The sequence below is a fragment of the Polypterus senegalus genome, chromosome 3 (assembly GCF_016835505.1).
Source record: "Polypterus senegalus isolate Bchr_013 chromosome 3, ASM1683550v1, whole genome shotgun sequence".
NCBI classification, from domain to species: domain Eukaryota; kingdom Metazoa; phylum Chordata; class Cladistia; order Polypteriformes; family Polypteridae; genus Polypterus; species Polypterus senegalus.
Window position 1 is genome coordinate 63,237,468 of NC_053156.1, and position 12,281 is coordinate 63,249,748.

At 36.3% G+C, this 12,281-nt stretch overlaps 1 protein-coding gene across 1 annotated transcript; it reads left to right on the forward strand.

Moving 5' to 3' along the window:
- The first annotated feature begins 979 nt into the window (after positions 1-979).
- Positions 980-10,175, forward strand: LOC120526780 (interleukin-23 subunit alpha-like). The gene is made up of 4 exons (XM_039749929.1): positions 980-1,119; positions 1,630-1,728; positions 4,897-5,025; positions 8,895-10,175. Exons 1-4 carry the CDS (start codon positions 1,108-1,110, stop codon positions 9,081-9,083), a joined length of 429 nt encoding a protein of 142 aa, XP_039605863.1. The 5' UTR covers positions 980-1,107; the 3' UTR covers positions 9,084-10,175.
- Positions 10,176-12,281: the final 2,106 nt, after the last annotated feature.

A 12,281-nucleotide genomic window follows, 5' to 3' on the forward strand; every position in this document is an offset into this window, starting at 1 on the left:
TTTTATTTGCTTAGGAAATGCTTTCCCAAACCCAAGCAGCTTACAAAAGAGAACAACATAATCGAGTAAATAACAGTAGGAGGACTGTTTGTGAACAAATGTTACAGGAGATGAAAAAATTATGAGCACATGGTGATGATCTTACATTTAGGCTGCATTAGCATAATATAAAACCACTTTACATTTCCGGAATAAGACCTAATGAAATTACATTAATAAAAATGTATTTTTTAAAAGAATTTGAACACGTTGTTAAAGAAACAAGGGATGTGCGTTCTTGCATGCATTTGCCTGACGTGACCTTAACTGAAAAACAGATATCTAAAACTAATAGTTAGAGCGAGGGAAATTCTTTATATATTTGTATGTAAATATTATGCTTTTATGAATTTGTATATATACTTATTAGGATAACTGTCATTTGGTGTGTACATATATATATATATATATATATATATATATATATATATATATATATATATATATAAATCCGTCCCTTTGCCACAGATTTACTAAATAATTGATATGGAAATAAAAAAGAAAGATAAATAATTGTTTTCGTATTATTTCTCTTTCCATTTAAAAACACAAGCATACAATTCAACAACTTCTTTTACTTTAAAATTAAGAAGTTTTTAACGAGCCTAATGAGATTTCTGTTGTTGCAGTCGTCTAATCTGCGGAGTCTTCCGTTTAAATGAGGAAGTCGAATTTGGAAATGCACGTAACTTGACCAGGTGTCTCCTCCTTTTTAATACCACAAATATTAATAATGAAACCAAAATCGCCTCGAGTGTCTCTGCTATGTACCTCTCAGGTATCTGCAACTCCTGGGGAAGTCCCTTTAGCTCACCTTGCTGGTGACTCAACACTCAAAGTAAAATATAAAAAAACTCCCAACGCGATGTCCCGGAGATCACTAGCATCCTCTGCTCCACAACAAAGTAACGAGATAAACAAACAAGCAAAGGAGCCACAATGCCTGGAGCTCATCTTGCCGTTTTGTGTGTGCTGCTGCTAGCGTTGCGAAATGCCTGCGGGAGTCCGCTTCCCGACTGGAACCACTGCCGCGAGTCTTCGAGGAACTTAAACGATATCGTTAACAGTATGATCGCCCAGGTAATCACAGATGGGAACTTCGGTCGAGAAACTTTCGCTCTTTCGCACAAATATGAAATTGTTATATATTCTCTTTATGGTTAGGATTTTGTTTTAAGATTTAACCCATTCGGAATAGAAAACAAAATCCAACTGTAATAAATCAATTTAGAGTACCTTAATTCATTGTGTATCGTTCATGGTAAAACGCGCTATTTAATCATAATTTATGGGTCGGTAAAAATGAAACTGAACAAAACAGATATATAAAGCATATCTAGCTGTTGAGGTTAAAAAATTCATATCATTAGATTTCGAAGCGTTCTTAAAGACACCTCGATGTTGTTTTGGCATGCGACGTTCATGGGAATGATACAATGTGTAAAATATACAAATGTCAGACCGTGCAAATGCCGGCTCAAACTAATTAGAAAGATAACGGTAAAATGTTTTATTTATAAAGGCTTAGAAACACTATGAATTAGGTCAACTTTTGTGGAGACCCGTTTCACATTTCTTTCTTTTTTCCAGATGCAGGATGTTAAAGTAAAGGTTATCATGATGGATGGTGTTCCTTATATCGAATCTGCAGACAGGTGTGATCCTGCTGGCCTTCGATCGAACTCTAAGGTAAGTGTACGATGGCAGGCGAATTTTCCTTTACAGTACTGACAAAAATCCAGAAAACGCTAAATTTGATCGTGTTTATTCTTGTTCAGTTTCTAAATTTTGTACTAGAAATATGCCTCTGGCCATGCAAAATGCTTAAGGCAGCTTAAGGTAAACCGTTTCGCGGCTCTTAAAATGCTTTGCCTCTGACTGTGCTATTTTAGGTCAAACCCCTTTTAGCTCCATTTACTAAATCCCTGGGCAATTAAGATGATAGACAATTAGTCACAAGTCACTCAATACGACTCGTTAAAAAAAACAGTGTGGTGGATTAGTAAAGGTGGGGTTCTGAGGGTGATGGTTTTAAAATCTTTTTTAATAATAATAATAATTTGAATGTTCTTTTTAAGCCTTTATATGCAGGATTCATATGTAAGTTTCTGTCAATGGCATTTTCATTTGATAGCCACGATTTAGCCAGCTCTCTGATTTACCCTGAATCTTGCTTGCACCGTGTCCCAGTTAAACGTGTGTCTGGTTGAATTGGTATATCAGAGACCTTGTGTCCTTCCTTCTGACAAATTTGTAATGTTCTTATACGTCTCCCTTTGTGGATTTCTATGCAAACCGTATCAGAGACCTTCTCTCTCTCTCTCAATATATATTTCATCCTATTGTAAAAAAAAATAAATAAATAAAATTACTGTGATATTCCTAATAATCATCAGAGGCAAACGTAGCTATGCTGCTCGATAGATAGATAGATAGATAGATAGATAGATAGATAGATAGATAGATAGATAGATAGATTTATATAATGTATATATGTAAGCGTACTGAGAGTTGTTCGCTACAAAAAAGTCATATTCAAGTAAATTGTGATTTCTGTCGTTTGGCATCGAGTATACTCACTGTATTAAAAATTGACATCTCGCGGTTTCTCAGCTTCAGCGTACACATATTATAAGTCATCCCTCTCAATGTGGCATTACGATAAAATCATTCATGTCTATGTCACATTCTTGAGTAAATCCTCAACCTTGATGTTAAATATAAACGTCTGCTTTATAGCGCTAGTATAAATAAAATATTATTTTTGAATAATTTCTTGAATGGAATGTTTAATTTTTTGCTGCATCCAATAAATTAATTGATCAGACAGTTACACATGTGTTTTTCCCCCCCCTCTCTCTCTCTCTCTCTCTCATATATATATATATATATATATATATATATATATATATATATATATATATATATATATATATATATATATATATATATATATATATATATATATATATATGCAGCTGGAGATCCACAAAAGGAAAAAATGAATCACGTATCATAAAGTAGTTTTTATTCCTGAACTTTCAGCCCCTGCCAGGGGCCTTCATCAGAACATAATGCTTAGACTTACAAAAATCAAAGGCATTATATAGCAAAAATGACGTGGAGGTATTATAATAGCCAGCTTTCGATGAAAGTTCGTTGAAAGAAGACATTCTTTCATTCTTTATCTTAAACGTCAGCACGACAAATCTTGATCAGAGATTCGGGGAGCGCTATTTTATTATGCCTTAGTTGGACGTGTTTGGGACTTTTTTTTTTTGTTTGTTTAAATTAATGTAAGACGACAATGAGAAGGTGCACAATATACAACAAAACATATAAAAAATCGTGCCAGTCCAATAAAATTAATGTTAGTGGAGTCTGTCGAGAATGCCATTTTTACTGGTTCAGGATGCTGCAGCGTTTATCAACGTCAGAGGCTGCGATTTTATGCAACCCTTTAACACCGGTCAGTACGGTCGGAAATTATTTTTAAATGATCATATCCCGTTCTATTTTGTTCTTTTTTCGTACGTTTAAGGAGGTTTTGTGATCCATGGTTTTGAGTTTAAGTATTTCTTGAACGGTTCAAACTTTCATTTTTTAAGACCAGCACATTGTGTATGTGTATTTGCTTGTTTGGAAGTAGTGGTCATTATAGTAGGAGATACTGACATTTCCATGAAGGTGGTGCAATTGTCAGCCATAGGCTTTTCTGTTATTTACATAAGAACATAAGAAATTTGACAAACGAGTGGAGGCCAATCAGCCCGTCAGGGTCGTTTAACACTAGAATTACCAGAGCCTACAAAAAAACTCGTAGATCCGTCTCACCTTAAATCGCTTCTCATCTCATCGTCAGCGTCTTTTGTCCTTTAAATGTGTTGATAAGCAGCAAGCAGTCTGCTATCACATCCCCCACCGGCACACAGTTTTCTCAGCTCAAGTCTGTTTACCTGCGCGTCAGTTGCTTGGAGTTGTATAGAGTGAGAAGTCAAGCAAAATCACACCTTTTATAAATACTATGTCATTTAATGTGTGTTCCGTATCTACAGCGATCTACTGTATGTACACACATCGTTAAAAAAGAAATGTTTTTCATGTTTTAGTAATAATTGACAAAATGTAGACATGAAGTTTATAATGTGTGAAACCTGAAGTCCGAATATCACATTAAACACTTTCACAAAAGGTACAAATATAACAGAACAAGTGCACTTTTATTCAAAAATATAACTGCAGAAAAACAACACGCGTTAGGGTGCGACATTGACATGCATTTATTACGACTGCTTCGGTGGCGCAACGGTATCAGCTGTTGACTGGTTATCGAAGCTTTACGGGTTCGATTCTGGATGAGTCTATTTTGAGAAGTGAACTGCTCTTATTTTTAGTATTTTAGAATAAAAACATACATTTGACTTCAGTCTGTAACAGCCGGTGTAAATGTACGTTACTCTTAATAGCAAAGAGCTAACTTTCCCAATTTCGCAAAGGCTTCCGTTTCAACTACATGTCTCGGTCGTTTGTTTCAGATTTTCACAACTGAAATGCTTATAGCTTCCGTCCTAAATGTATTTTCCCCCGTGACAGAAGCAACAGTAAAATCAGTAATATAATGAACATAAACATTGTTGCAAAAGGGAGTATTGTAACAACAACGATGAACAATTATTTTTATGGAAAGTAAAATTAACGATTAAAAGGTTTATAGTATATAGTTTTCTGGTATATGACAAGTAATGACATATATACCTACGGAATACCTGACATTGTGTTCCTTAGTGAGACGTTACAATTATAATGCACATTCGCAAACGCATGGTTGACCGTCTTGTACTCTCATTTCATTTCCAGCTCTGTCTCTCGAAGATTTCAGCAATTTTGCAGACATACATTGGCTTGTTTGAGAAGATGGGCGGTTCCTGTGACTGGGATAATAGTGACCTTAAAGAAGAAATGTTATACCTGCAGAAGCATTTGAAGGTAGGTTGTTAAACCGTGATTGTAAATGCTGGTAATCAAGTGAGGTTAAATGTGGCTGCAGGATTCAATTAGATGATAGACTGCTATCTTCATTTTATGAGTCCTTAATTTTTACTGTACCAGATTTTTCGACTTCGCCATTTCAAGAAAGTACCGAAGTGGCTGTATCTGTTTGAATCTGATGCATGGTTGTTAGAATACCTAATTTTAACATAATAGTCCAGGCTCACAGGGAGCCCAAGCCTATCCAGGCAGCACTGGGCACAGGCAGGAAAGAGCCCTGAACAAAGCGCCAGATAATCACTTATACAGTCAGTTTGGACTCGCCATTAAACATGAACTATGCCATTGTGGACGTAGGAGGACAATACACATAAACACAACAAGAACTTGCAAGCTCCTCATAACTTTAGGACCTGGTGTTTATTTAATGAAGCGGCGAAGCTAACCACAGCGTTTACAGTCTTTTTAGCCGCCAGACATATTTGCCAACCAACAATAATACAAAAAGCAAATGATGTACTAATGTGAGTTAAAACACACGGCGCAATGCGCATTTACCAGTGTCGCTAATTTTCCATGCCTTCATTCAAATCTACACATTATAATATTATGACCGAGTCATAGTGGGCTACTAGTACATTTTGCTCCTGTATCCTTCTTAAACCAGTTTTAAACACCTCAGAAATCCACTGCTTTGATTAATTATTTATGAACACATACATTTTGATGGGGTTGATGACATACGGTGGGCGCAGATGGTAGCGATTGCTATTCGCTGTTGCCTCCCATCTCGTGAACAGGCAGTTTCACTGTCAAGCCTGAGACCGTCCCTGCTTTGCGTGCCAGCTCCTCAGAAAAGTGCTAACTACTGACTATGGTCTCACGCCACCCTGTATTGAAGAAGCGAACTCGATTTTTTAAAATGAACACTAGAAAACATTCTAGTTCGATTTTGAAAAAGAATTTAAAGTGAATGTTCACCGTCCTTTATTGTATTATAAACAAATATAACCTATAAACAGCTTACGTTAATTTTCGTAATTTTAAAATATCTTCGTTAAGAGTTTGTATGGTTATCTTCTTCTTCTTTCTCATCGGTAAAGAAATGACAGTCTATATAGTATCGCCTGTTATTACAGTAAAAGCACTTGGCAGGAACATTTACTGAAAATCCTTCACCTCACCCATTTGTCATAGTCATCCATGTTTTGCCAAACGATTAATCGACAGTTTATCTTTCGCTTGAAGTCAACTGATGTGGTCACAAGGAATGAATGGAAAACGACTGGACTAATCATCTGACTGTCCCGTTGTTTCCTTATCATTACATTCACCAAAAACTCCCTCGCTAACTCGTGCTTTATTTTACGTAAAAGGCAGATTGTTGTGTATTTATTACCCAACTGAAATACGTTATAAAGTATTGTGAAAAATTCTCTAAGGATTGTTTTATTTGTGTTGCCTTTTAATGTACCGTTGTGCAGTGTCGAAAGTTCCGCTGCGAGGCGCTATGTAAAATAAACAAGTATTGGCTGAAAGTCTTACTTCCAGCTGGGCTTTGAGTCCTTATAGGCTCTTTATCTGTTTTTGCATTTACTAGTTGTACACGTGGACTTATCACTTTTAAAAATAAAGGTGCCATCGGATAATTTCTGTGTATGTTTTAAGTTTCTTTGAGTTTAAGTTACTTCAAAAAGCGCTTAAGGCTGGTTGTTGCTTGGTATTTCGGTATGCAGGTGGACAACAGTACGTGTTGGCATTTTCAACACTAAAATGAAGCTTACGCTTGATCATGCGTACCTTACCGGTCTGAACAGTTGTTCGTTTGAATAGCAGTTGATCATAGCAGTTAGTGCTCATAAGAGATGACAGATTTTTTTTTTTAAGATAAAATGAAGGTCTGGGAAACAATGATCTGGTCTGGACCAGAAAACATACTAGTGGTGTTTTCAGAAACAAACAACAACAATTAGGGGTTCTCAAACTTAAAGAGTAAGTCATTTACAATTAAGGTAAAATATATCTTTGGCATTAAGAATAACTTGTAACTAATTAAGAAAGTAGCTTGAACGAAAACCCGCAGCCACGTGGGCCCTCGAAGATCTGAGTTTGACACCTGTGAATTATAAGTAGAATGTTGATCTTTTTATGATCAACCACATCTCATCTCAGACTCAACCTTAACAATTCATTTAAGGTTTACCGCAAACGTTTGTCATATAATATGGATAAAACACAATATAAAACGTTACTACAAATAGCATAACCATAAAAACGATAAAGCTATTTAGTTTATAACTTTTTCCCCCCATTTGGACGGTTTTCTTTGAAACACAATCCAGATTGAACAGAAAGACGTACTGCGAGATGAACGCTGAAATCCAGGTAGACAAAGAAATTGCTATTCCATAGTGGTTCACGTGATAATGTATATAAAAGATACAGAGGTTGATATCATTGATGATATTCCAATTTTGATGATGCTTGAGTTTTAAGGGGCACTTATCAAACCGTTCATCGCATGGCCTGATGGGAACTGTAGTACCCATGTCGGCATTGGCGCAAAATTGTGGATAAAATGAATACATGGGGACCTGGGGGTTTTACATTGATATATAACAAGTGTAAATCAAAAAGTAAACACAGTTTTAAAAATTACGCAGCGGATAGGAGCTGCCAGTGGCATATGGGTAGTTCGAACATGTTGGGCAGCGCGTTGTCATTTCAATTCTAGTTAAAGCCAAAGTGAAATGAACGTGGATGCTCCGCTTGTTGAACAACAGTGTGCAGTGATATTTCTTTGGGAAGTGGGAGTGAAACGTACTTAAATTCACCAAAGGATGTTGGCACATTATCGAAGTGAAATAGCATGACTCAACAAAATGTTTATGAATGGGTAGAATGGTTTAAAGTGGGAAGAACAAGTATAACCGTCGAAGCTCAGTCTGGGTGAACATCATCATCACGCACACAAGCCCACAATCGGCATGACAAATGCACTCTTCAGAGAAAACGTTGAATCTACACATGCCACAGTGCATGATGACTTGGGGTCTGTAAAGATTCAGCAAGATGAATATGCAAAAAGCTTACTGATCTTTAACACCCTATGGTGAATCTCAGCAGGTTTCACTTCCTTTTCTGTTGTGTGACAAATGATACCAGCTTGACTGCAAGGGTGAGGCACACCAGTAATAAAAACGTTCTACTGTACTTGCAGAAGGATTTCCTTTTATTTCTAAAACATACATATAAGGTTACATAAAAGTAAAGTTCCATGTCAAAATAAAGTAATGCATCAATGGACTGTCATGTTCAAATCACTATCTGCATGGAGTCTGCATGTTCCCCTTGTTTCTCTAAAGTATTCCAGTTCACTCCCACAATCCAAAAGAAGTGTGTGTTAAATTTACTGGAGACTCTGGTTTGGTGTGAATGTGTGATGGGCTGAGATCTCAAACTGGGTTGATTCCTGCCTTGCAGAAGCAGGTTTGATAACAGACAGATGAATGGATGGAAACTTTTGCTGCTCAGATTTCATCAGATTGAAGAGATGAAAAACTGACAGTCCATCACAACACACAGCCAAATACTGCAGGTCTCTTCATTCAGATCAATCAATCAATCAATCAATCAATCATTCAATCAATCAATCAATCATGCCTATTTTATACTTGCCTCTTTCTTTGTGCTACTTGGAGGTGACAATTTCAGCAGTCATATTTAATTCATCTGTTTAACTGAACCAGTTTCTTTTTATTTTTTGTCAGTGCTTGGCACATGGAGCTATTCTAGGTCATTTTCTTAATATATCCTTGTTTAGACATCTTAAATTGAATTACTTTTATTTCTCTGTCTTTTTATAGGCTCGTGGCATCAATGAGTCTGGGAAAAAAATGGGTGCGGTGCAAGCGTGGATGTGCCACAGTTTACCACAAGCACTCCTTCAAAGGCTCACGTCCTTCTCATCAATTGTCGCCCGTGTTTTTGCTCCTGGAGACCCTGCCAAGCATACAGAGGATGACAACAGCTTTTTAGGATGTGGTTTACAGTGAGAAATTTCACAACCCACATAAAAGGTCACTTGGATCCTTATACACATGCCCACTTATAGTTTACTAAAGGAGACCACCCCCCCAACTTACCACAATTTTACAGACTTATCCTGATCTCTAAAACCTATTTAAAAAGCAAAGCCAGTTTAAAATCTACCTTTACCAGAAATCATGGACTCCAATACTTAATGCGTATGTTTTGTGGATAATCGTATGGGTATTCACACTCTGCACTGACCTACTAGCCGTCAGAGAGTTTAGAAAATTCTGAAAACAAAGTTATCTTTACTGCTTATGACAACATTCCTGAAAGGTTCTTTTATTTGCATCTTCTGTTCTCAAATGTAAGCACATTAGGGTGAAAATAAGAGACCCGTGGGAAGTGAGAAGTGTGAATTTTGCTGGTAACTAGCAGATCAAACACTAGATTAGGTTAAAAAGTTCTCAACATGATCTGCTCAGTCCAGGATATTGATGTGCAAATATGCTCTCAGGCCAAGATGAGTGTTCCACCTTGAGGATGATACCTCAAAACACTATAAGAAGTGTTGCTTTCCTAATGCTCATATCAGGCATGACTGTTGAAGTCAAAGAATGGATGTTGTGTTTAATAATCTCACCTTATTTTACATAGCTACTACTATTCACCAGTGTCGTCTGTTCTAAGGTGCTATGGTTGTCAGGTCTAATTTACAGTATGGTAAGTAGGCATAAGTAGAAGGTTTTACAGTGGTAAACACTGCTTCCCCACCCCTCCAGGGACTTCAGTTAATTGTCACCAATCTAAACACTGTCTGAGTTTAGTTTGGATGTTTTACTTGTGTCATTCTATTATTCTCCCACAGTTTTGAATATTAAATTAATTGGTGTCTCTAAATTTTCCCAGTGTGAGTGTGTGAATGAGAGTGCCTTGCAATGGACTGCTTGGGGACAATCCTTGCCTTGTACAGAGTGCTGCCAGAAGAGGCCTTGACTAGCTGCAACCTTAAAATGGTAACGTAGGGCATTGAAAAGTATAAGGAGAGAATGCCTTTATAAAGTATCTCCTTGTGTTCATTTTAGATGAAGCAATACTTGTATACACCAATTGAGAACAGATACATTGTGCCATTTCATTTTATATTATTAAGTTTATGTATTTAGTTTTATTTATGGAATAACTTCATCTTTAAATATTTAAATTATATATTTATTATTTATTAAATTATAAATAAAATATGTTCTTATTGCAGTGTCATTTACTTAAAACAGTTATTTATGAAGTAAAAGTAAAATTTTCATGAAGTTTTATTTGTTCTGTTTTGTTAATAAAGGTGTATTTGGATTAATACGTTTTTTGAGTAACATTTATTTCCATGCATAAACATCATCTATTTAAAAGTGCTTAATTTGGATTTTTCCAAATCTTTTTCTTCTTCTTTGTACCATGAAACATTATGCAATTTTTACTTTTGAACAATATTCTATTTTGTAAAACTATAATTCTTCATATCCTTCAACAATAAAGTAATTACTAGAATAAAAAATGCAGCTGGCTCCATTGTTATTCGCCTTCCACACTTAAAAATAAAGGTGCCAGAGTGGTACTTCAGAGTGCTGCCATAAAGTAATGATTTGGTTCCCAAAAGACCTATCCTCATGAAGGTTCCAGAGAGAACCTTTATTTATGTAGATCCATAACAGGCTTCATACAGTAAATAGCCATGAACAGATGGTAACAGATTTGTGAAATACCAATGGCTGACGACTTCCAAAGGATTCTTGCTGCATATGTACTGTACTGTATGTCAGTGGTTCTCAAACTGTGGGGCGGGCCCCCCTAGGGGTGCGCAAAGTAACAAAAAAGGGGGGAGTGAAGATGTGGAAAAAAGAAAACAAGAATCAAAAATATGAAAAATACATCAATTGAAACCAAAACAAATTAACTTAAACTACATTCTGATACTAGAAAATCTAGAGTTAGATAAATGTCGATAAAAGTTAAGTAGGTATAATAAAATATGCATCTATGATATATCATTAATTAAAAAAGAACAAATTGGTATTAGCAGGCTCCTTTAAAAAAAAACGTTAGGGGTAAGCGATTAAAACTGTTATGAAAACTCGGGTCACAAATACTTAAAGGTTGAGAAACACTGCTGTATGAAACACAGGCTCAGCTCGGGTTTTCTTAGTCTGTTAGTGTTCTGCTAGGTAGCATCCCATGCATTAAAGATTTTTGGTTTTTTTTCTACATATTAGGAAGGTTTTCAAAGCACAAAGAACCAACTTTATATACAAAAAGCCCATCCCAGAATGAAATGGTGCTTTGTCAAGTAATGGTGCCATGAAGAACCTTATAGTTCCATTAAAGAACTGTTATTTTTAAGAATGGTCTTAGTTTAAACTTTATAGAAGTAACTTCATTAGAAACTCTATCGGCAATGTTTTTACAATATGATTCTGCATATTTTGCAGCTGTAGACAATGTTTTGGTTAAATATTCTTTGCAAAGTTGCTCAGGTTTCACCCAATTGTTTATGCACATATATGTCATTCAGTCCCAGCTTGGGAGCTTTGGGTATGTCAGCGCAAACAATTTCAAACTAGTTCAGGGTCACTGGGAGCTGGAAACGTCCATGGCAGTGCAGGGGTTAAGACCCTATTCAAGGCTCCAGTACATCACAGGGCCCACTCATGCAGGGACCCCCGACACCAGCCATAACTGACTTGCAGACCAACAAGTGCAGATACAGCATTATTCATCCAAATGCCGATGTTTCTTTGTATTGATCTCAAGCAAAATGTATAATAATGTCATTAAATTAGGTGCCACATTAGATACTAACATATTTACACAACCATCATTCGCATTGAGATTAGCATGCTATGCAGGAAGAGCTACCAATTGGGAAAAGCACAGTAGTTGGCAGTACATTATTTATAGGCAATGATAAAAGACAAACAAAATAAAATCTTGAGATAACAAGCATGGCAACAACACATTATCATTTGGCATGCCAGCACAAAGTCACAGTCACTTAAACTGAGAGTGTTCTCCATGAAGTCGAGCAATGCTTGCATGTAGCTGATCCACAAAGTTAAGCACTGCAGCTGCAGAAACGAACAACCTTTGCTGCAAACATTTGACCGCCCATGTAGAGCTACAAACGACACCATTTCACATGGTCTGGAGATCAAGGACAATAAAACTTATAC